At 48.9% G+C, this 26,172-nt stretch overlaps 1 protein-coding gene across 1 annotated transcript in view; it reads left to right on the top strand.

Moving 5' to 3' along the window:
- LOC144146410 (neprilysin-1-like) overlaps nt 1-26,172 on the top strand; it is a 59,046-nt gene that overhangs the window by 12,134 nt on the left and 20,740 nt on the right. The window contains exons 6-16 of the mRNA XM_077678364.1: nt 2,378-2,580; nt 4,609-4,791; nt 9,054-9,140; nt 11,960-12,090; nt 15,161-15,392; nt 17,284-17,382; nt 19,612-19,689; nt 21,145-21,257; nt 24,130-24,188; nt 24,450-24,501; nt 24,607-24,674. Coding sequence (XP_077534490.1) covers nt 2,378-2,580; nt 4,609-4,791; nt 9,054-9,140; nt 11,960-12,090; nt 15,161-15,392; nt 17,284-17,382; nt 19,612-19,689; nt 21,145-21,257; nt 24,130-24,188; nt 24,450-24,501; nt 24,607-24,674 — 1,305 coding nt within the window. The remainder of the gene's footprint in view (nt 1-2,377; nt 2,581-4,608; nt 4,792-9,053; nt 9,141-11,959; nt 12,091-15,160; nt 15,393-17,283; nt 17,383-19,611; nt 19,690-21,144; nt 21,258-24,129; nt 24,189-24,449; nt 24,502-24,606; nt 24,675-26,172) is intronic.

Below are 26,172 nucleotides of genomic sequence, written 5' to 3'. Positions count from 1 at the left end.
CCCCACCAAACGAGAGCGATTAAGGTAAAGCGTGTTTACAAGTACGGGGGTTAAGATCTAAGATTGAATCCCGTTGCCGAAGCTTCCAGAAGCGCTTCCTGCGAGAACCTATCTCATTAGTACTGCTGGACTTACGCAGACTGCACAGACGAGTTATGTCATCTCATTGCTGTGTTTGTTGCCCGCCAGTGCGCCAGTAAATGTCTAAAATTGTCGTGGAAGCTTTACCGGCGCCATGATGCTTCAAGGGGCCATGCAGACAAAACATAAGTCTGGTTCATTGGAAAGATTGCCTCTTTAGAGTCATACTGACACCATTCCTAAAGTAAACTTCACTAAAAAAAAGCTATATAATTAGAAAAAAAGGGAATGGCCATGCGACCCACCAGCTCATTATCCTCAACAGAACCTATGATGTCATACGTGTCAGCTCTGCGATTGGCTGAGGCCGGCAAAAGCAAACGCAAATTAGGCAGAGCTTATAGGCTTGCCGAGCAAGCTATTTGCGCTTCAATTTAGAGTGAATTCTTTTTGCAGCAGTAAGAATGGGGGGATAGACAGTGGAGGTTACGAAAGCTCAAGTAAACATAGAAGTACCGATGCGTACTGTTGTTGGTACTGCGCGCACTATGCTTGTTTTAGCTGCACAGCACTGCGTCTCTTTGAGGTTGTCTGAGACGACACTGGCCAGTTGGCCTAAGCGACGGCGTCTTACGGGATCATATTTGTCGAGTGAATACCATATTTCACGAAACGACTATTTTCTCCCCCCAAAAAAAAACAAAAAACAAAAAAACAAGCCAGATACAAATACGGTCAGAAACAAAGCAAAGGCACAGGACGGCTCGCTGCGGTATGGTGGCGCCATCTAGGTTGACTAGCGGTAAACAAGTCTCCGTTTCACACCAAGTTTAGCTTGAAGACCCGTTCTTATGATGTCATTGCAGACGTCGTCAAAACACGATTCTAAAACACTAATCAAAATTTTAACTTAATTTCGCAGGGAATAAGCCATCCTTTGCTTCCGGACAAGCGTGGGGGGCAGAGTAAAGTTTTCCTTCGCACTCCTCCCCCAAAGGTGGCTCCGCTGGTACCGCCGTCAGCCGATGAGGACCAGACGAGATGTTCGCCAGTGCGGCCGACGATCTGTTATTAAGCCGCCGGAGGCGGCCGTCGAGGAGTCGATGGGTTCGGTGGTTGCTGGATTCCGGTAGCCATTAGACGCAGGCTTGGGTACGATATAACTTGGAGTTTATGGGCAGTACTATTTACAAGAGAAATTTACAATATTTACATAAAATGGGGTAACTCGTTACAACTCTCGGCATAGCCGAAGGTACAGGGTACCTACAAACGAGAATTGACCCAAGTGGTGGATCTTAGAAGAACGCTCGGCATAGCCGATGGCGCGAAGCGCCTGCAAGAAGTAAAATCCGACCCCCGGTAATGGGGTTCCTAGCATTTATAGGATTTGGGCAGCGCCCCTGCTGGTGCGAGAGTGCACATGATGTCAGGCGGATATCCGGGCTGACATCAGGGTGACATCAGCTCTCAAAGCCCCGATTGGTCCACTACAAACAAATAAAACACACACACAAAAAAGGACTAACCAATCGTAAACATGTCACCCCCGCGGTCACATGACCCGATAATCTGTCTCATGCAACTCCTAGTCAGCTTTCCGCGAACGTTCTTGCCACCGCTAAGCCAAGGCAAGGCCTCGGCTACACAAAGTCGCATACCGTGAGGAGCAGTCACCCCACTAGGATGAACGGGCGGTAACTGCTCCAAAGCGAAAGCCGGACGGCTTAGAACGGTCTAGACTAACGCCTTACAGCAACGTCTTAACGTCTCGCCGCCTCGCCTTTGTCCACGGGCGCTCGCCGGCACAATGAGGAAGTCGGGGCTAATCCCCTCCCGAGGCCAAGGACGGCCGCCGCCCGACCCGCGGGAAGAGCTGACCGCATACCAGCGCAACGAAGGTTCTCGGGAAAAGCACCCCCTCCTCTCGCCGCACAAAAGGAAGGAACGCGAGGCATGCGCTCGCGGCTTCCAACTTCGCGTCTCGCCGGTAAACAAAACGAGAATTACGCAGCGGGCTTACAGGCACTATAAAACACAATCTTTCGAATAAAACAAACATGTTGTCTGCATGGCCCCTTTGGTTCGGTGAATCTGAGCGTGAAAGGATAAAAAGAAAGAAACTGGCCGGTACCACCAGCGTGTACCACGGGCGTATTCTTCAGGTAGCGCAGAAACAGGACGTGCAGTCAGCTTTGCAGGTGACATATCACTCAACGCTCGCGACTACTGTGCCCCTGCGAGCAGCGCTCTAGGAATGCGACGCTGCTTTCGTTGTCTTCGCTGCTTTTCGTAGACCTGCGCAACAGCAAGGGCACCAAGCCCCTGGAGGACCTGCTTGCGCGCTTCGAGCTGGCGCACTGGCCCATCGTGAACCGGACCCTGCAGTTCCGCGTCTTCCACCTGCTGGGCAACGCCATACGCGAGCTCAACCTCGACGCCCTCGTCTCGGTCAGCGCGCACCTCGACTACCACAATAGCGACCGATACATACTCTACGTGAGTATAACAGCGCTGTTCCTGAGACGTTGGTTGTTTATGTGCAGGACGACCGACCGGGATAGCCCATCCATAGCATCTGAAAGTTTCAACAGAAATGCTGCAGGAGTTTGGGGCCTCTTTTTACTAGATTGCGATGGCATATTTGGTTTGTGCGAGCGGAGCCCATATTTGCATAATGAACGTGTAAAAATATTGTATAAAACCTGCTTGTTTGTCGCGTAAACGAGGGTGATATTATCCACGTAGACATTAAGGATCGCACAGCGCTTTGTATGCGAAGGCTTGAAAGTCGAGATAAAAAATACAAGATTGAATCCCCGATGACGTCTTTAATAAGGCGCATTCTTTGGCTTTGTAGAATTAGCATGTGTACGTGCGTGAGCTTGGGAGCGTTTTTACGCCAACGACGGTGGTATGGACCCGAGCGCTATTGGCAGACACGCAGGCCTTTGAAACCGAGATTTGTATGTAGCCCACCAATGCTCGCATTAAAATTAAGCCAGCTTGATCATTTACGCTGCCGCTACGTGCAGTGTTAAGGGGGCCGTGAACACAAAAAAACTGGTTCGTTTTATGCGAAAGATTTCGTGTTTTATAGGGCCCTCAGCGCTTTTCCGGCAAGAAATGCTTTATTCACTGAGAAATTAAGCAATTTAAGCTAAAATTTTGATTATCCCACTTCATCGTGTGTTTCGCGACGTCGGCAACGCCGTATTAGTGACTGGTACCTAAAACTATAGTATGTTGACTAAGGTTGCCGGCAACGGCAACGCATGTTTTTTGCTACCTTGGTTGCCGCCAGCCTTCAAGAATGGCGCAGCGATAACTCTCAAGGACTGACGTCCACTCTCATTTTTTTCTGACTGGCTCATTGCTACGGTTCATATTAATCGTTTCATGGAACATTGGTTATGACTTGACAGATAGGGTCACGTAAGTTGCAGTGGCGTTTATGCCAGTTGGCCGGTGTCGTGTCAGACAAAGCCAACACGTCCGCCCGCTGCGTAGCGTCGGCCGGCGTAGTGCGTTCCGTACGCATTGGTGCTTCTATGTTTACGTGTTAGTTCATAACTTCCATTGTTTACACCACCATTCTTTCTGCTATAAAAATAATCTGCGCTGAATTTGTGCCCAGATAGCTCGTTTTGCAAGTTTAAAATGCCTGTTCAATTTCAGCTGGAATATTTCTGTATCAGCCAATCGCAATAAAGTGTCAATGAGAAGAAAGGTAGCTTGTGAGTAGCATGGCTATTCTGTTTTCCTCATTATGCAGCTTATTTAAGCGGAGTTCGCGTGAAAGGTAGTGCGAGTGCTACCCTAACGAGACTATCTTTAATGGGCATTGATCTTGATGGCCACATTTGGCTGCGCGGCGTAGTAGACGCAGTAGTGCAAGCACACTCACACAGCACACACACACTTACGCCGGGTTCAGACTGTTGCCGAAACTGTCGTAATACCTTCCATTTCACGTCTCAGCCAACCTAACTGCGTGACACGCCGTTTTGTAGCGTAAGCTACACTGGCCGAGGTTGAGCAGTTTCGCGTGGACCTTGAAGGGCCGTGCTGCGCAAGCGCGACGAGCATTGGATTGTATTGCATCAGATTTGGAATGAATTGGATTGGATTGGATTTTGATTGGATTTGATTGGTAGGATTGCTCAACCTTAGCCCACGCTATAGTATACGTATATCCTGGCATAGCCGAGCTAAGCCACTGCTAATTTTTTTACGTCCATAGATCACGATATGCGTGGCTTTTGCGTCGGTAGACTGAACGTAGCATTATACTAGCACTCATACGTGCGCAGGAACAACATATAGACTCACACACGTGCACATATAGATCCATATAGACTCACACGTGTAGGCTCACCCACGTATAGACACACACTATAGACAAACACACATGTGTACACAAACTCACCTATAGACTCACACACGTATAGATGCACAACATATCGACTCAGACGCATGCGACGTGTGGAGACCTCACACAGAGCTCTCTCGTCGCGGCGATCGCAGATCGGCCAGCCGTCCTTCGGCGTGGAGACGATGGTGCTGCGGGGCCGCTACCGGAGCCCCTTCTTCCGCATATTGCACCGCTACAAGCTCTACATTTACCGATGCGCCCTGCTGCTGGGAGCCAACGTGGCCGCGGCAGACATCGTCAACGACATCGTCAGCTTCGAGGCCAAGTTGGCGTCCGTGAGTATATATACGCTGCGCGTTCTTATAGTAGTACGAACCTGTCTGGGGCAGGACGTGGGAGTCGCCAGTATACTGCGCTTCGACCTACGCGATGCAGCTTTTCGGCCCTTGAAATCTACGCTGCCTGCAAGGAGGTGAACCTTCCCACGGCTTAAATAAAAGGAAGTCGAAGTTTTGGAATAGCGAGTCTCATTCTTGCAGTTCAACGGCGTCAGAAGCTTAGTACAGTGCCCGGCTATGAATAACCTAGTTACACTAATCCTAATCATTCCAATTCGAATACACTACTCTTATACTGTAGGTCTTAGTACTCCCGCTAAACTCACGCTCTATTCCGTGCACAGACAGAGCATCAGTTATCAATGTACACTGGGCCCATTAACGGTGCATAGCGACATTTTGAGTTGCGCCCCAACATGATTGTCAATTCATTTTAACGGCAGAGCTGTTTGGCCGACACAAACCCGCCTGGCGTAGACAGAAAACCGCGAAAGCATATGAGAGCGTGCCTCGAGGTGATCGCCCGGCGTCGACCTTCGCGCAGTGGCTTTAGCAACAACAACAACAACAACAAAAAAAGCCTAGCGCATGTGTGCGCGTGCCTCCCCGCAACCGCCCGGCGTCGTCCAGGCTTGCGCGTGGGCTTACGCCACATGACGAGCTCCCGCCTTCATCGTCGTCATCGTGTAACGACCGGCGCGCCATGGGTCCGCCGCGCCGAAGATGACGATGACGAATCCTTTAAAGGGACCCAGAAAAGCCTTCTGTAAAAGTTACAAAAGGCCTGTATTGTCGCGTAGTACCAATATAGCGATGCAATGCCGTTGGAATTATTGATCTACATTCAGTATTAGCTGCGCGAGAAGCAATTAAGTGCACCTCTCCCCCCTTGCTGATCGATTCCTCCTCCCTCTCTGCTTCTTTCAAAGCAGCTGGAAACACTGGGAATAGCCATGTGACATCGCGACGCTCGACTTCCGTTCTTTGCTAGCTACATTCTTGCGCCTAGGCACGCGTCAATCGCTGCCGACCCGCCTTTGCCTCGGGATCGCGCAGGAAGGAGGAAGAGCAGCCGGAAGCGAATGGCAGTGACGTTGCCGGCAGCCGACCTCACCGGCGATTGGGCGAATCAGGGGGGCGGCTCGCCGTTGCGTCAGCCGCGACCGGCATTACGTCAGCCGCGGTCGGTGTTACGTCAGCCGCGGTCGGCTCGCTGCGGCGTGAAAGGCGATCGGCTGAGAAAGGCGATCTTCAAAAATCGTTTACAAATTATCCGTACAATGTATGGGGCTCACACTTCGCTCAAAAATCCCCGGTTATGTGTTCTACCACCTGAATGCATTTGATTGCCACCTTCACAAAGCTTTTCTGGGTCCCTTTAAGCCATCCCTTCGCAACCCACACCGGACCAGCTGATGAAGTGGTCTCCCTATAGGTGAGGACGCGCTACAAGCAAATTTGCCCTGCGTGGCGTTGCCGCCGGAAGACGAGGACGAAAGGAATGACAATTGCTACTGAGTAAGACACTGCACATACTTTAATGGTCTGTTTTAGATCTACTGCCGTCCAAAACGGCTTCCCATTGCTGGGGTCCGGCTGCTCCCTCTCTCCTGGGATCCGCTGTCAGTGTGGGCTGTGGGGAGAAGCTAGGTCGGCGCCAAGCACTATTTTTCCAGTCTTGCATTACTGGTGCAAGCTGCGCCAATTTAAAGTGCAGAACACTTTAGGGGCTCGCCTTGTCGTAGTAGCTCGCTCACTGTAACGCTTCGATGTCAAGCGACTGCCGGAATCAGGCGGCGCAGCGAGATAACGGAACCAAGTAGAGCCCGCCCGACGGCGTACCGTAACGGCGTCCCGGAGAGGCTTCAAAAACCAAGCGGTTTATATAGTCATAACTGTTCGAAACTCTTGAGCCGCTGACACTTATCATACATATCTCCATTGTTTAGCGCAAAGAAAACTGCATGTGCGTTTGAGGCAAAATATGCGTAATTACCCGCAGGGCCCGCTTTCAATCAGTTAGGAATGCTCGTTGGGTTGTTTTTACGAGAGTAAAAGAAAAAAAAAATGTTGCAGTGCAACGCCGGCATGTGCGGGAGGAAAAGCAAGCCCCCCAAAAAAAAACAACTCCCGGCCGCTCGCACTGCTCTAGGCAGGCTGCGCGCGAGCTTTCAGAAGGCGGGAAATTTGAATTGCATTGAAGAAACCTCCGTTCCATTCATCGCGAGGAGTGAGACAGGGCGGCGAAGAACGTGATGGGTGGTAGCAGTGAGCAGATAATGGTGCCACAGCCCATTATGGCGAATCACTGCTCTGCACTTCCTGCAGCGGTCGATGCGGCGAGCTATCGACACCATGCGGCATACGCAGTGGAAGTAGTCGGCCGACCAAAGGCCCTACCTGTCACCTCCTTCTCCGTCCGTACTAGCTGCCCGAGACGGCGGAAAAGACGGCAATTGCACTAGCCTGAGCACAGCGGCCAGCCCCCGCAATCGTAATCTGATTAGAAGTCGTCCGTTCAAAATTTCACCCGGGGTCTAATAATCCCGCAGGCCCCCCAAAATTTTCTCCAAAAATCCACCTACCACTCCGATAGAACTGATCTGGACCCCAGCCAATATCCGTGTGGGGGGGCAACGAGGCCGCCCACGCTACTGCTCGAGAACTAGCGGGCCCCAGCCTTGTCCCCTCACACGGTGCCAAATCGGATCGAGATAGCTTCTCAGCTATCACGACTTGGTCATACACTACCGTTTCGCCCGCCACGCGTTTACCCCCGCTCATGTCAGCCTTAACTCTCAGAAAGGCACGTGGCGGCTCTTGCAGACCGACACCCTTCCGTGTCGTGCAGTACTGCAGCATATTCACCCCACACTGTTTCCCTCCCCCAACCGCCCTTCGTACGGTGCTCTTGCCACCATGTCCCACTCCATGTGCGCATGTCCTAATGACCTCTTTCCTTCCATAGCGTGTGACGAGCAGTGGAAATAGGTGCGCTGGGTAGCTCAGACCCGGGGATCCAAATCTCCCTGGACAACCGAGCCACCGCTGTCGCCGTCAGGCTTATGCACCGGCCACCCCGCCCTCTTAACTGCATTTTACAATAAAGTTTCTCTCTCTCTCTCTCTCTCTCTCACGTTGAGGGAAACGTTTTTTTTCTTATGCCTTTTTAGACGCCGAAATAGACGTATGGGGCTTCGTTATACAGTTGTGAGCGCCCCATTTTTTAAGGTGCTCACTGTAAGTATGGTGACTGTGTAGAGGGTCGCGCTTTCCCTTAAACTTGCGCATAACCCCGTTATTGATATTGTGCAATGTCCACGCAGGAGAGGGGAGGCTAAAAGCATGCTGTTTTGGCAAAACCTGTTGCCTAACATTTATGTTAGCCTGAGAAAACTAACTATTGAACCGCATCCCTTAGCTCTTGCTTATCTGCCCCTTTCTTCTATATCTATCAACGGGCCGCCGTCCGACCATGTGCAAGCCGTTGCCACACGAGTGTTCTGCATTTTAGGGGCAAAGCCTCTTAGTGGCTCAGGCTGTCGGCGTCTCCTATTGTCTCATGTAGTCACAGTACTAAAACACCGTGACAATCGTTTTCAACGCCTTGCGTTAGACCGTAACGCGCACTAAAAGAAAACTATATAACAAATAGATAGACCCGGTTCAAAATAAACATGATTTAAGATTTGTATAACGCTCCCTGCCCACTATAACAATCGTCAAGCACAAGAGAAGCTGTTTGTAGTCGGGTTATAATTTGCGTTGTACTCAAATACCCACCGCGGCTCTCGACGCTAGGCGTGATCGAGTCGGGTGGTCGGTCGCAGCAACAAGGTATACTTACCTGGTGCCGAGACCTCCTTGATCACCAAGGGCGAGCCCCCAAGGCAAGGCGCGGGCGTTGCACGGCGCTGATGTTGACCGCTGCCACTGCCCCAAACTGGGGCAGATGGGCATGTGAATTCCTTAAATCTGGTTCAACGCAAGAGAGGGCGCCACCGCCTCAGCAACCGCGCGATTGCTCCTCCCACCGGCGCTTCTCCGGCGCCCGATCAGCGCGCGCCGTGAGGCAAGAGGGAGAATGCATTTATAAGCTGCATTCTTCATCCCTCCACAGGTTACCGTTCGGTAGAGATGGCCCGGGATTTTGTTTTCGTTTTTGGTTACTTAAATGAGGTTTTCGTAAGAGAAAATAACGAGCTCAATTTCCCCATTTTTAAAAAATGATATCGCTCTTGCTTCTTCTCTTCAACTAGATCTCGGAGCCCCCGACAGCGATGCGCAACCCGCAGGGCGTGTACAACCTCATGTCGCTGAAGATGCTTGAAGGAGCCATACCCGAGGTGCGTAGAGCAATCGCCCCTGTCTAGCACACTCTTGCACCGAAGCGCCGTATTAGTCTTTCACCGAGGGCGTTTCTGCAGTTGTACAGTTAATTGCATACACCGCTTCGAAAGAAGCAAGGGGACGCGTCAGTCCACAATGTTGTAACCGAAATTTCTCTGAACCCGCCCAAGAAAGAGCCGTGCATGTTTCCCGCTCAAACTTCGCACTGAAATTAGTGCGATTGCAGCTCCTGCGTTACTTCACCCAGTTTTAACACGAAAGTGCTTTATGCCGCTGTCCACCAAGATCTCACGACGTCTATCCGTCACGGAAATGACACCGCCAGAAAAACTTCGATTGACGTGGCCGCGCCGGGATTCGAGCCACGAACTCTTTTCGCCGCAGCGGGAGGTACGAAACGCGCTCCCGGCTGCGCTATGAACAGACGCGTGAATAGGACGACAAACGCGCCTTATATCGTTCCTTTCAGACGGTGCTGCCATGTAGGAGAGGCGAAGCGAAGTAGTGCATCATGACGCTAATGAGCGCCGGCAGTTGGCGCCTCGATGCCAGCGCCTACGCGTACGGGGGACGCGCAGCGTAAGCTGCGGAGTAGCCGACTTGCGGTTGTCACGCTCGTGACACGGTCCGCTGCTCCTTTCGCTGCAGTGGAACGATTCTCTGCCAACCCATTTGGTTTCGTTCGCACGGACGGTTTGCAAGCGTCCGTGGTTTCAATCTTATTTACGCAATGCTCCGGCGCGTGCAATCTAGTGTCTCACGTTGATGCGTATAACGGTGCCATACCGACGAAATATAAATAGCGATGTGCAAGTTCATATCGACGCACAATAAACATTAAATTGCTCCTCTGAAGGCATATTTCACTTTCCTGTTTTACCGGTTCCCATGGAACATAGAACAACCCCATTTTTTAGGCGAAAGTCTTAGATCTCTGTTTCATGCAAGCGCGTTGTCAGGGAAATAAAATCGATGGCACCAAAGAGGTTAGGTAGGAGCAAGCGCGAGCCGGGGATTGCGCGCCGGGAAAGGGAAGCAACAGTGTGGGAGGGAGTTGGGGGAGGGCTCTGAAGAAAGCGATGGAGCGGAGTGCCGGAGGGGGTAGGCCGCTGCCGCACGTGCAATAGGAGCCGCCTTGAAAACTAATGGTACCGACAGCGGCGAACAGGTGGAGGCACCTGGCGATGGAGAGCGAGCGGAACTAGCTTCCGAGGGTGGTGTCGAATCGCCTGGGCAAGTGGTGACGGGCGCAGCCGCGAAGTTTAACGAATCAACAGAATGTACAACTAGGGTTTCACCTTCACATCCCCAGAAAGTTCTAAACATGTCCCGTAATTTTAGAGAGCAGCTCTTAAAGGGACCCTGCAACACTTGCCATCGACTACTAGTAAAGTGTTCTGGGATAAAGTCTATTGTCCCAAAAATCTCCCCCCGCAAGAATTATGAAAATCCGTTCACAATTAACGAAACTACGCGCGATGAGAAATCGCGCATAATCGTTCCCTCTCAACTCGACCGCTGACAACGCGACGAAAGCTGCGCGCTCTCTCCTGTAGAGGGGGGCGGCTCGCGGCGTTTTCTTCGGCGGCCTTCGATATATCACATGCCGGGTAGTTTTCTCCTTTTCTCCGCAACGCGGAGGGGCCTATTTCCGGTCTGGTGCCACAAAAAAGCAGGCATGGGTGCCTGTTCGCAAGTGCGCGCTCGGGCTGGTAGGGCGTTTTTGAAGCAATAAACGTTTGTAGTCGAGTGGTCCCGTTGAAAGGGAAGTATTGAGCTCATCACTCAAACTCCGCGCGCACTCAAAACACAAAAGAAACGGCAAAACTGTGCCTACAGGTTCAGGCATAGAAGAGGTTCGTACACAGCGATGACGACGACAGAAATGGGAGAATCTAGCCGCGAAGTTGACCAGTGACAGCCGATCGGGCAGCCATGGCCTATGTGACGTCCCTTAGGCCATGCATAATGAGGAAAATTGAAGAGAGAGCAGTTGGTTTTTCCGCGTCTTTCACATCGATTTGCGCGCTCACCGCTTCACGTGCAAGTGTAATATTTGGCTCAGGTATTCCTGGCAGTATAATCTAAACGTCGCGCAGGTTTACTTGCACTGCTCAAAGAGTGTGGCAGGGTCCCTTTAAGCGCCCGAGCCTGTGGTTCCGTGTCGCAACCGACTGAAGGAAGAGGACACGGGAGAGAGGGTGACCAGGAAAGCGGAGGAGTAGCGTACGGCGAAGTGGGAGGAGAGGGCGGTATGCCGAGGCCGCGCGAGACATGCTCGGCGGCGGCGACGCGCTGCGAGATAGCGTCAGAATATAGCGCACGCCATCGTGCGTTCGCTGTTGACGCGATTACTTCGGGAGGCGCAGCAGCTATGTGTCGTCGCTGAGAAAACAACACTTCGCGCTGCGGTCAAAATAGGGACTATCGTAATCGTAAGCCAATTTCTTAGCGTCTGTTGATATAAGGAGAACGTGATGATAATATATCTCTAGGTTGGAGCACGCTTACACTACTCGCTTCGGATAAGTCGCTGGTGGTACTCCGCTCCTCACTTCAGCGATAAGCTGTGAGTCACCCCGTCGATGACGCCTTGTGATGCCCGCACGTGAGAGCAAATTTCACCTCCCAGTATACATGGAGTTGTTTATTAACAGTTCCGTAAACCAGCGAGCTTGCTATCCAGGCTAAATGCGAAGCTTATCCTGACGCGCACCTGAAGCATACTATGAACAAACCAACGCGCGTTAACTACTACATCCCCCCTCCCACCGGGTGTATAGACGCTGTTTTACTCACCCCCTGACGCAAACAGATCCGCTGGGTGTACTTCCTGAACGAGGTGCTGCGAGACGTGGGCGTGTCTCTGGACCTGGACGACCACGTGGTGGTGATGCACCCGCTCTACCTCAAGCGGCTCTCGCGACTCCTCAAGGAGGTGCCCAGGTGAGCGTCGGTGCATTGTTTGATTGATGAAATCGCAAAACTAGGTTGAGGGATGAAATTAGAACATTCGAAAGAAAGGAATTTACTAGAAGCATCGTAAGATCGGTACCGCTGGAGGAGCACGGCAGAGGTCTTTGCCGTATACAGTGGACACGAACGGACTGATGATAATGATGATGACGATTACTTGCGAGAGATTCTCTCGTTGCGTGTATAAGAACGCTTTTGTACATTCTTCTCGCCGCGATTTCGATTCCATTCATCAGATTTTAGTGCCACGTGCATTACTGAGTGTCGTTGATCTGACGATGAAGTATTCTCATTTGACGGCCGTTTCTTGCCTGCGGTAGACACATTTACATGTACCTGATATATTCGTTCCTGTTTATCTGCATGCTAGCCTGTGAGGTTCGGTGGCTAAGAATTTCTGCTGCCAGGATTTAGCCGATCAGAGAAAACTTGTTAATGGTTTAGATGGTCACAAAAGTGAATTACAAAAGAAAGTGATGACATACCTTAATTGAAGGTTCGAAGTGGTCTGGAATATACCAGCTGCTGTTATAGCGCATCTGCAGCGATATTTTCGATTCCCACTGTACTATAAATAGCGCATATAGAATACAGCAGTACTGTGAATGTAAGAGCTTCCCCACTCCAGCCGGTGTTCTTGCACATCCGCTTATTTCTGAAGGGCCGGCACTGCTCCACCTTTCGCTTTTCACGGAGTCGGAAGTATTTTTTGTCCACTCATGACCACCCGCTGTCCCCCTTAAAAGTTCGCCACCCGACGCCTGCACTAATTGGGACTTTAAGCTCAGGGTTTTTCACACATACCTACGCTGACGCATAACGTGCAGACGCATAAAAATGGCAGAATGCATAGACGTTTTTCAAGACAGCCTTATATCCAGTCATCCCTGTACAAGCCGCTAACCGACCTGCCAAAAGGTTCGCACCGATTCTTCAGGCAAGCTCAGGAAAGTGTACCACCATGCCACTTGTCCAGTCGCAGACATTCTCACCGCCAGCTTCGTCGCCGACGGTGTGAGCTCACTGAGGTTTGGTTGTCCACATACGTAATGCTTCCGGACTTGCCTGAGCTCCAAGCTGCATTTCAGGGCTCGGTAACCTAGTGGAGGCTGCGCATGGCCAATAAAGCGCCAGACAGTGAGCGATGTTATACAATATTAACAGGCGCAACTGGTCAGACGACGACACTCCCTTCCTGCAGTGACTCAGATGCCACATCGAGTTCTGAAAGAGAACCATGGTTAAGCTCTTAATTAAAGGAGCTCTTTGACTAATCACCCATAAATGATGTTACTGACGCCGCGATAATCTCAGGAATGCGCCATCATCATCATCATCATCGTCATCATTATCAGTCTACGGCCACTGCAAATCAAAGTTCTCTCCCATATATGTCCAATTATTACCCCGGTCCTGTGCTAACGGCGCAGAGAAGAGGACATCTACAACGCTAACTGCGACTAGAGGATATCTACAATGGGTCCAGAGCTACCATAGTCCTCCGTAAGGAGACCAGTAAAGTACCTATAAGAAAGGGCGTCAGACAAGGAGACACAATCTCTCTAATGTTATTCACAGGTATGTGTAGCAAGCATCAAATTTTTTTTTCAGGCATTGAATCAGAGTATCATTGCGATTGTTCACGACGAGTTAGCAACCACGTACAGTTTCGCCAGCAAAAGTGTAAATTCCACCAATATGGTGGCCACTCTCCACGCTGAACTAGTTGTCATCGCCCTTAACTTGAACCGACTACAGAACTCTCCGTTGGCAGAGAACCACGCCATGCTTAGCAACTCGCACAGAGCTCTGCCCTCTCCGGGCCGGAGGGAATGTCCTCTTTTTTGCATGTCATTTGTGTCAAGCTCGCATCAGCCACCCAGAACTGTCCTCCTCCAGCGGGTCACAGGACGTTGCGCTGTTGCAAGAATTGGCTGACCAACTCGTGTTATCCACGTACTCCTTCTTTAAAGCTGTTCGGCGTTGGCCCTGCAGAGGTAGCTGGACTAGTTATATAGCTGGACTAGTTGTACAACATACCGGTGCCCGTGTCGTAGGCCTCTTCTATTGTGCGCCGGACATCTGAACCATGCTAAGCGTGGACCACCCAGCATTCATGTGGCCTGTCGCTGGAAGGCTGTGCACCCAAAGCGTCTCCGACTGCGGACACATGCCGATTCGATAACAGCGCTTGAACATCTCCGTTGCACTGCCCACGTGACAGGCGCTTACGATGTCCTGAATCTTTTGAACCACTTCAGCTCCAGGTAAAATCCAGTGAATCCTCGCACGCAACCTGCATCTGCCCCTCGCATCCGTTTCGGCGCCTCTTTTATAGGCACTCCACTGCGCCTCTAGCTCCCTTTAGCGCTTGTATACACACAAGAAGGAGCGGAGTGCAGTTTTTTCTTAAGGGGGGGGGGTCAGCTTCTATCAGTGATAGCGATGATGATGATAGTGATCCTGAAGATGAGGATGAGGTGTATAATGGCCTTTCTTATTCAACGAAATTTCAGAAATCCAAAAATAGAAGAAATAGGAAAAAACCATAGACTTTTTCTACGACATGATAGGCCATGTTTCGGGGGTTATTAAATTCAAAAATTAAGGCAGGGGTTCGAACGTCCTTTGGATCCGCCAAAGATCTTTGCATCTCTAGGAAAGAACAAAGTTTTTTCCTTCTTCTTTCCTGATCTCTGATCTCTTTTAGTTTTCCCTTATTTAACACCCTTTCCCCTTCCCGCGCAGCATTGTCGAGGTGTCCATCACCAGAAGAGGAAAAGTTACAACACTGTAAATTTGTCCTGTATTTTTAATTCAATTGTCCCACCTACATAGTACATTCCTACCACCTCGAAGCCACCTGCCCCCCTCTCCCACTTCCTGAAAGGCATTGGCGTATGCAATATACTCGTCTCCGAGGGACCAGCTACAGGGTGTACCCCTACCTGCCATTTCATCGCATTATTGGCTGAATGCACACTGAAAAGTTTGTCACCTACATGCTTTTGCCGCAACAGAGGCTATGTACACCATGCAGCTCGACGGTGGCCAACTACCTCGGCTGGCGCATGGTGCAGACGATGGGCGTGCATGCGCTGGACCGGTTCCGGCGGTCCCGATTCCGCTTCGACCGGTACCGATACCTGGTGCAGGACATCGTCGAACTGCCTCGCGAGTGCGTCCGCATCACTACGAAGCTGCTCTACTTCGCCGTCGGCAGGCTCTACTTCGACAGGCACATCAGCAAGCCTGCCGAGCGGTACCGCAAGGTACGCTACTCTATGCTCCCCTTGACTGCTGGCTAGTGTAACCCAGCAACACCCTTTTCATGGCGTATCTTCAATTTAGTGCCTCGACGGCAGCAGCTTTCTGCAGCTGTCGCAGGCGCAGCTATTACTTATGAAGCACTGCCCGCGTGTTCTGCTTCACCTGCAAGTGTGTTCTGCTTCACCTGCAAGTGCGGGAAACACTGAGGATCTCCTATTATCACTCTCTTACTTAGCACGGACTGCCTGAGACACAACCCAGAAGCTGTTTTCCCACAATTTCTATGGCGAGTAACGTCGCCGAGGTCTATCCGCGGTGAGTCCTATAAACTGGTAACGGAGAGCCCCGCTGTCTGCACTTGCGTGGTACAGTTGCATTGACAGATGGAAAAAAAGAATGTGCATGACCTAGATCAGCCGTTGCAGCCAAATCGAAGGAATGCACAACGTACGGGTCCTACCATTCATTACCACTTAAGCGGGAGTTAATGTACCAAAGGGTAAGCAGCCGTATTTGCTTCGTTAGAGCCATAACTGTATTTCGGGTAGTTTTAAACACTTAAAAATATTAAGGAATCGCCTTTGGGTCCTGGATTATTTTGCTTTGAAGCTGCATATTACCAGCCGAATTCCAGTTGCTTTTTAGTTGCTAAATCTAACCCAAACGCGAGCATAACCCCGTTGGAAGGCAACCTTAACCTGCCAATTGCCACTTGCGGGACTCGCTAAGATAATATGGGTGCCTGTGCCCATTGGAGTCTCAGGGAAGGAGATCGCCAATCACACGGCTCGTGAGTTCACCGGCAGAGCACCCGAAGACAAAGATTTGGGCCCGATTCCTCTAGTCACGTATTAAGATATTTCCGTGCTCTATCGGCTGCTGAGACACCGCACAAGCAACTATCCAAGGGCCATGATAAAGTACTCCACGCCCTGCAAACTAACACTTACCCCCACCCGAGCAGACACCACTGCGTAGGCACCACCCTGCACCCCCTTTGTGCCACTTTTCTGGGGAAACCGGGACACTTCTTCATGTGGTCGGCGGCTGTACACGAAGCCCACTGGACCCGCCCGGTGCCTTCCACACTTATGAGCTTCGGGAGAGCGCCTTGGCCAGCTCGTCCCTCGACGTCCAGCGAAAGTTAGTAGAAGAGGGCATAAGACTCGGCCCGTACCAATGGACTACTGGAATGAGGCCGCCCTAAGGACAGAAAAACAATAAATATATTTACTCTGTCTGTGCGATTTAATAAAATTACATAGCTCAATTTATTTTACGAGGCATGGACAGAATTTACCGGCACTGACGGTGCTAGGAAGTAAGCAAACTTTTGTTTCCCTTGTGGAATAGGTTAGGAAGCCGCCCTGCCAAGCCTGGCGTATAGCTGCGAACCCTGACCTTCTCTTGCTGCCTAGTTTTTCCCCTGTGTAAACGATGACTGCAGCCGATCTAGAATTTGCTTTTTAAATAAAATAACATTTCAACAACATTTGGAATATTTTGTCCGCTGTAGCTGCTTGATCAGTTTATTCTAGTTTAGATCACGTTCAAGCCGAAGGGATATACCCGCCCGAACTTCATAGTGCAGTGCTGTGTACAGATAAGTACACTCAACTATGGGCCGTCCAGCAGGCCCGGGGTGCGCTCGAAAAGCACAAGCCTCACGACCCGCCACAAACGGGCCGAACTGGGGCATTGCAGAGTAGGGCATAACCCCGGGTCGACGTCTGGCCAACGTCACGATGTTTTAAACCGTCGGTTGCCGACATTTAATAAAGTTACTCCTATCCTATCCTATCGGTCCTTCAGTCTAAGCCTACTTTATTACTGTGCAAAATAATGCACTGCATGCTCAAGCTAGCATGACGTACTGAGACTGCTCACCCGTAGGTGTACGACCTCGCGGAGGAAGTGCGGGACGCGTTCGCTGTCCTGATCGACATGAACCCCTGGATGGACGAGGAAACCAAGGACAGGGCCCGGCAGAAGGTACGCTCGGATGGACTCTTTTTGGGACAGCCTGCGCATGCCTGAACCTAATTAAGTGATGCTGACGTCATAAAGCGCGCATCAAAAATAAATGGGTGCAGCTTGAGCGTAGCTAGAGTGCAATTAGGTGCCCTGGGGTCAGTGATAATACATGAAGTGATGGTTAAAGGGAGGGTAGTGCGTAATCGCCGCGTGCCCAATCTCCGGAGGCTTATTTCCCTACTTTCGCAAACACCCGTGTGTCATATCGGTGCAAATACCCATATTTGTACAAATACTAGGATGTCGCTTTACTTTCTCCTACTTGCAGTGATATCCGTGTGTCACTTCCTTATCTGTGCAAATACTCGGGTGTCACTTCACTCCCCTATTTGCACAAATACTAGGGTGTCACTTTACTCCTCTATTGCGCAAATACCGGTGTGCCACTTCCCTATCTGTGCAAATACTCGGGTGTCACTTTACTCTCCTATTTGTGCAAATACTAGGGTTTCGCTTTAATTCCCTACTTCCGCAAATACCGATGTGTCACTTCCCTATCTGTGCAAATACTCGTGTGTCACTTTACATCCCTATTTGTACAAGTACTAGGGCGTCACTTTACTCCTCTACTTGTGCAAATACTGCGGTGTCTCTTTACTTTTCTATTTAGGCAAATAAACGGGTGTCACATCACTTTCCTACTTGGGCAAATACTCGGGTGTATTTTACTCCCATGCTTGTCACTTTTGCAGCGCAGTGTAACCTATTTTCCTGCTGTCCCTATCGTAGGGTATTCGTTCGGAGGTCGCTGTTTCGCCCGCAGTATGTCTCTCTCTCTCTCTCTCTCTCTCTCTCTCTCTCTCTATATATATATATATATATATATATATATATATATATATATATATATATATATATATATATATATATATATATATATATATATATATATATATATATATATATATATATATATATATATATATATATATATATATTTAAAAGCTAGAGCGAGTGCCAGGAGGAATGGCCGTTGTCCTCCTACTTAAAAATAAAAATACACACGGACGAAGAAGCACGTACGACAGACAAGGCGGCTCTCCTAACTGAATTTTATTTGCGGATACCGGGTTTATAAAGAACACATTACGTCAACTCTGGTCCTCTTTCCAAAAAGTCGGCCTCTATCTCCGATACGGCGACAGACTGTACACTGATGGACTTGTCACCAGGCTTCTCGATGTTAAAACGCATCTATAATTTCCCGCTCGAAGTTATCGCTGAACCTGCGCACAATTGTTCTTTTTAAACGAAGCTGTCTATGGGTAGTTCTTGAAAATGATTGCTTTCATGGTCAGAGTCGCTCCGGCAGAATTTGGAATATTGCGGCCCAACTTTCTCGTGAATGCTGCGTGGCTTCCAATAAAATCTGGATTATCCTGAAAATATATATAATTGTGGATACGATTTTATCATTACATCAAGTTTTGTTTACTTATCCTAATTAGTTCGCAGTGAAGTTGCAAACGTCGTAGAGTTATTGCCTGCTGTCTACGCAGGGAGTGTGATAAGAGAAAATGGCTGTAACTCTTGTTTAACCAAAATTATCCCGAAACAAACTGTATGAAAATTATCTGCTAAACCGACTTTAACAGTATGTCGAGTTCAGTTTATCTGTCATAATTCTTGGCTCCTGTGCCTACATGGCCATTTACTGAGAGAGTATACATAAGGTTGCAGAAAACCACTCGAACTCTTAATTTATGAAAATTACAACCTAAAAAGATTAAATGACAATTACCCGCTAAGACGGCGCTAGCATTACGCCGAGTGTAATTTACATTTCCTAATTGCGCAGTCCACAGGGAAGTTGTAAATATTGTGGAATTACTGTCTGCTGCAAATACATGGGCTTTTACAGGAGGGAAACAAACAGCCCCTTGTTTGTCCACTGGTATAAAACTTTAGTCCTTTCAAGTTTCATTCAGCTAATTAACTTGGAAGTTTGAAAAATTGAAAATTACATAGAACCATGTTTGTTTCATGCGCTTGTCGGACCTTCTTAACTGAGTAGAAAGGCACTGAATTTTTTAGAATTACGTGAGCGTAACTACAGATAGCTGCGATACTTTTAATTGGTGTCTCCGCCTTGGAGTATTTGACGTATGTCCTCGTATGTGCTTTACTTACGCGGTGATAAATGGTAGCTTCGTTTATAACGATGTGAATTTTTTTTTTTCGGTGTAGCTCCACCATCTGCAGCTGAACATCGGCTACCCTCCGTGGATCCGGAGCGACCGCGACTTAGACGAATATTACAGAGACGTGAGTGAACTGCATTTGTTCCTTTTTCGTAAACCTCGCTTACTGGCAGCCGGCAGCGATCGCGTTTATTTTGGTCGTCCTTTCATTACCGGAAAGAACTGTTTTAAGACAGAACATCATCTCTTTGTTTACCACGCGTTGTATAGGGTAATTGCAGATCATTAAATTTCTTTCCCACACTGCACTAAACGTGAGCTTTCAGAAGATGATCATCGGTCCTTTCATTATCAGCGCAGAGGAAATCATGGTACTGTATTTGTCAAAAAAAAAAAAGTTTTCCCAGGTGGTCAAAACTGATTCGAGGCCTCGACTACGGTGTGGCTCTTATCACTGATGTAGTTTCGACGCGATAAACCCCACAATCGATCAGTCAGTCAGTCAGTCAGTCAGTCAGTCAGTCGATCGATCGATCGATCAATCAATCAATCAATCAATCAATCAATCAATCAATCAATCAATCAATCAATCAATCAATCAATCAATCAATCAATCAATCAATCAATCAATCAATCAATCAATCGAACAATCAATCAATCGAACAATCAATCAATCAGTCGATCAATCGATCAATCGATCGATCAATCAATCAATCAATCAATCAATCAATCAATCAATCAATCAATCAATCGAACAATCAATCAATCGAACAATCAATCAATCAGTCGATCAATCGATCAATCGATCGATCGATTGATTGAACAGTTGAACAATCAATCAGCCAATCAACCTATCAATCGATCAACCGATTCTGAAGTCAAGCATTGCAGACTTCCTTTACATCCCGACTTACAAAGAACACACACCGGGTTAAAAGGAAGAGCTTCTCACTTGGGGGACAAACGTTTCAGCTTGGCTGCTTTTTCGCAATAATCCTGCTCCGTGCACGTAGGACATCCCGCAATAATCCTGCTCTTCAGGTTGTATTCGCCGTAGTCTAACGCTCCTAGTATGGTCCAGTCATGCAAAAGCGAGATAGAAGCAACGGCTTCCTTGAACGCATTGCACGGAGCACTATTTTCCTTAACAAACAGATATTTCGCAGTCAGCCCCACCAATCATTAAAAAAAAAAGGTTTATTCAAGGTGTTTCAATATCTTTCTATAATGATCAGATTGATTGATTGTAGGGTTTAACGCGCCGACGCAACGCAGGCGATGAGGCGCGCCGTAGTGGAGGGCTCCGGATTAATTTTGACCACCTGGGGATCTTTAACGTGCGCCGAAATCTCGTACACACGGGCGTTTTTGCTTTTCGCCTCCATCAGAAAAGCGGCCGCCGCGGCCGGGAATCGAACCCGCGACCTCGTGCTCAGCAGCGCAACGCCTTAGCCACTGAGCCACCGCGGCGGGTTAATGATCAGAACGAGTGCATTCCAACAAACCGTGTTTGCCACGTAGCTGCATTCAAACTTCCCGCTTTAATCACCCCGACTAATCTATTACCCAAACCGTGCAGCTGCCCGACCTGCGCAAGGAGGAGTTCTTCGTGAGCCTCCTCAAGGTGCTTAGGATCCACAGCCGCATCACCTTCTCCAAGCTGCGAAACGTGCGGCGGGCACCGGACTTTGGGTATGCATTGCACATACATTAGAGCGAAAGCTTTACTATGCATCGAAATGTCATTCATGGTGTCGAAATGACCTTGGGCCGCCGGAGCGCTAGTGTGGCAGGTGTGACGTCACACCACGTGATCCACTGCGTGGAGGCGCCACAACGGGGCCCGCTCGGAACCTCGCCGCTACCGCGTCAGCAGGCACGGGTTTAACGGCTGCTTCGCTGACGCTTAGTCGCTCAGTCTCGTGATGGATGGCGCGCAAGGGACAGGCAGAATTCAGACATCCAGTAGATACAGCTGGACGTCAAGCTGTGAAATGTCGAAGCCGAACTTTAGAAACACTATTTGAATAGCCTTCGCAAAACCAAGCCAGAGAGAACTGTTGCTAGTTGTAACTAGGTTCACAAGTGTTGAACCTGACCAACTTATATAGTATACATCTATAATAATATGAAATGTTGTAATGGTTTACATCTATAGCGCCAGACTTTGGTCTTCTTAGCTTGATGGGCTTCGCAGGGATCGGAACGTTTGTCTATGCGCTTAAGGTGGAATTTTCAAGTTTGCACATACTATTCGCGCTCAAGGAACAAGTAGTTAGGTATACTTCTTTCTTGGGTTTTCTTTGTTATTAAATTTGGGCAGACAAATCGGCCGGCTCTTCCAAAGCCGCAAGGCGAGAGAAACTGTTTTTTTTTGGGGGGGAAATGTCTTGCAAACTTAGCATCCGGGTTTTGTTTTCGTAAATATAAAACCTTATCCACCGCATTATGACGTATTTGTGGGGCAAAACTTATTGATACAGGTTTGAGTTTTCCGGACAGCTGGTGACAGAAACGAAAGTAAGTTCGGGAACTCAATCTCGAAGTTTTTATATACTGGCTGTTTTCATCATGCTACGTCTGAGACCCACTTTCAAATTTTAAACACGAATGGATACTGTCAGTACACCGTTTGCGGCAGGCTATTACGAGGGCGTCTAGTGATTTTGATGTCTGGCTGTGTTCTTGAAATCAATGCACGTGGGTGTAAAAGGCGCCCGCTCCAAGCACGTTGTTCTATGGTAGTATCTAGACAGTTTATAAGACGATAATTTTCGACAGTCGTATTTTTTCTTTTATTGAAATATTACTGCGCGGTTTTGGGGATGCATTGAATCAAACAGGATCTTTACAACTGGGAAGGAGTATAGGGCAAAATTGCTTTTTAACAGAAAACCCGGTAATATACAACACGTTCATATTTTTTATTCATCGTGAAGATATGCGTGAACTCTCGTTACAATATCAGTCATCGATCAAACTATGGTAGCTTTACTTCATCTTGCTTAGGATTCATAGAAAACTCAGGCCAGACTACTGTGATATCAATGTGCGGGCAGTGAGAAGTTCAGAATTGTACGGTGGGTGTCTAAGGCACACCGCAGGGGTCGGTCCTACACCTCGCCTCTTTTAGTGCGATAAAATGAAAAATCCAGCAAAATAATTTGCATTAAGCTATAAACGTGAGCATACGTCCCGAAAGTGTTTAGCGTCGCAGTATATAGTTAAACCAGGATATAACGAAGTTGACAAAAATTCGCAGTTTTTCGTTACAGGCAGGTTTTCGTTACATGCAGGTTTCGAGTTAAGGCTCACGTGCATGAAGCAGAAACGAAACCAAAATGCTAGGCATCAGTGACGGTGAACTCACCCTTGAAGGATTTATTTGCAGTAAAAAGTGACACCACCTTCTCGCGGGGGAACCATGAGTTGATGCGAAGCATCTCGGAGGTTCCGAAACGTTCACGAGATTGGGTATCCAAATAACGGAAAATGACGGAACTCCGCACGGCGCAGCGTCACTCAACCGCAGCAGCAACTGCGGGAGCAGTTCGCGGACCGAGTTTATTATTTAGAGCAGATGGAATGGAGAGGAGGAGATGAGAGAGGAGACGCGCATGCGCGCTTATCGCGCAGCTGCGGTGATGAGTAGCGCGCGCGCTATTGCACAGCTGGCGTGGAGAGGGGGAGAGGAGGAGCAGCGCGCGCGCTATCGCACAGCTGGCGTGGAGAGAGGAAGAAGAGGAGAAGCGTGCGCGCTATCGCACAGCTGGTGGGGAGAGGGGGAGAGGTGCGTACGGACGGACGACGGACGATGGAGCCGAGAGCAAGAGATGCTTTGCATCTAAAAACCGCGATTTGCGCCTGCTGCGTTCCTACGAGCTTAATCACTACACGGCATTCCAAAGAAACAAAATCATGTGTCCCCATATTCACAAACGTAACTTAAGTATCACTTTTACTTTTAGTGTTTTCGGTGCCATGACGCGTTTCAAGGGCCAAACCTATCATGAAAGGGCGCTTTTCCACGAACTTGGTGCTCTTTTCCGCGCTCAAAATTGTAGAGGGTGCTAGCTGGGGTAATGAACCTGGCGGAGAAAGCATTTAAAATTGCGAGCTTATCTTGAAACTACATAACTTTTCGTTATCGGGCAGCAGTATACTCATCACCGACGAACCGAAACCACAGATACCAGTGGAGTCGCGCGACTACACGCCGACAAACAGGCCTAGCACCTAACCAGCACCGCACTCACAACGTGAAAAGACACGGTAGTTTGCGGTGCGTGCGGAATTCGCTAAATTAGTATATTTCTCCAGCCGATTTTTCAGAACAAGTGTACAAAACAGACTCATCATAGCGAATTCGTTACATGGAGGTTAACCGTCGCAACGCATTCGTTACACCGAGGTCGCCAACACACACCCGGGCTTCAATGGGGCTGGCAATGGGGAATTGAAAAACTTCGTTAAATCCAGGAATTCGTTACATACATCCAGGTTTAACTGTACTTCAGAGTAATATGCTGACAATATTTTCTTTCGTGCGCGAATAATATTGCAGATGGTTTCCCGGCAGCGTCGATGGCTCTACCCACTACAGCCACCTCGGCAATTACATTCGTAAGCTCTTTGAATGTTTCCGTTCTGTGGCAGTACTATTTTAACGCTTTCTCCCGTAGCTCCAGCTGTCCTTAACCAGTGTCGGTTCGGTGCCTTAATTATTACAAGCGCCACGTACTTTTCCCCTAAGAACAGCAGCTCCGTCTTACGTTAAAGACCATATCACACGTCGGAAAATCTTCGTATTATGTATTTGCGAATCGATGCATACCTCAAATGGCGCTGTCAGTAATAAATGTTTTGCCGTTCCCGCCCTTGCAGTTCTGCCTGTGGACTTCATCCAATACCCATTCTTCCTCTTGGAAATGCCGCCGTAAGTAGATCCCGCTGTTACCAAGTACTGGAATCATTACGCGATCGCGGCCCGTGTACTGTTTGAAGGTGGCTTCACTGATACACATTTTTTCTTCCCGCGCAGACCCATCAACTTCGGTGCGCTCGGCTCCATCATCGGCCAGGAGATCACGCACGGCTTCGGGGAACACGGTGGGTATTTCTTGCTTATGGGAGTCTCTACGGGCGCGAGATTTGACTACGTGGAGTGTATTTAAAAAGATAAAAAAGAAACAAGGTGGATAGCGTGGTTGAAGTTTATGTTGAGATTACGCGGTAGCCTTTAAAGCGGAAATATAGAATAATTGAATCTAAAGATAGTTCCGCGTAATGTTTATTTTGTGTGCGTGCTTTTGTACGTGCCCCATTTTTTTTCAACCTTTTTTTGGCAGAGTATTAGGACGGTATTATAGGCTCCGCTAAAACCCAACTGTAGTGTGGCAGGCAGTGAAAGGCAGGGGCAGCCTTTTGGTCGAGCGCCATGGCCAACGAACAACAAAACCACACAATGATTATGTAAAATTATGTACACATTATGTAAAAAATATGTACAGCTAGATAATGTACAGATTATGTACAGATTATGGATTATGTACAGATGAAGCAGAAGTAGCTTGACGCCACTGCATGATGGGGATATGCAAGTGAAAGGCTCGCTTGAGGTGCAAATTTGTCCTCACATCAATTCCTCCCTGTGGGTGAAGGCAGCCGCTTGACCAAATTTGTCCTCACAACGCTCATAAATAACAAATCAATTACTAAAATGAGATGTTTATCCTAGGGATTGGCGCGATTCTTATTCACTTGGTGGTTAGGGCTAGACAGTGTGGATTTCTGGCTAGAAAGTTTTCTGTGATTAACAAACGTTACATTACACGCCTCCTCCCGCCAATATTTAACATAACATTGCTTGGAAGCCGCAGAGAACAAAGCTGTGGAGAGGAGGTGGAGGGGAAAGCTAAAAAATGTGGTTGATGCCTCTTTCACAGGAATCGGTAAAACACGCCAGTGAAATGCTCTTTCACAGGAGCATTTAAATGTTTATTGTGCATCCATATGAACTTGCACATCGCTATTTATAATACGGCGGTATGGCACCGTTAGACGCATCAGCGTTTGACACGGGATTGCACGCACCGGAATATTGCGTAAATTCGACTGAAACAACAGGCCCTTGAAAACCTTGCGAACGAAACCGAACCGAAACCGAAACCGATAGCAGTAGGTGGCGGAGGGTACCTCAATTCACCCGCGGCTCGCGTACACGAAGACGGTTAAGGTCCCTAAAATTACTAAGGTAGCGCCAACTGCTCTCTCCTTCTCCGCTGCCCTCCTCTTTTTTCTCTCCCCTCACCCGCGGCGCCGCGGTCCCTCAGCGGGGCCGCCATTTTTGTTGGCTTCCTCAGAGCAGACGCCCTCGCAACGCTTCGGGCCGCTCGCTGCAGTTTTTCGTGCAGTTTGCTCTTGTTTTCGCGCCGCAATCGCTCTTTGGTAGCATTAATAGTATTTCCAGAGCCCCGTTTTACCAATACGCATTAAGTGAGGCTGTTTTGTTGTATATTTTTGTCTAGAAGGAAATATTTGCGGGGTGGATGCCGCGGGCGCATTCGGACAGCGCGGTGTTTGTTTACGTGTGCGGCATGCTCAGAAT

The sequence above is a fragment of the Haemaphysalis longicornis genome, unplaced genomic scaffold, assembly GCF_048455015.1.
Source record: "Haemaphysalis longicornis isolate Haplotype H1 unplaced genomic scaffold, Haemaphysalis longicornis Haplotype H1 scaffold_7, whole genome shotgun sequence".
Lineage (NCBI taxonomy): Eukaryota > Metazoa > Arthropoda > Arachnida > Ixodida > Ixodidae > Haemaphysalis > Haemaphysalis longicornis.
Note: the sequence above shows the minus strand (reverse complement) of the source record. Positions and strands in the feature narration are given on the sequence as shown.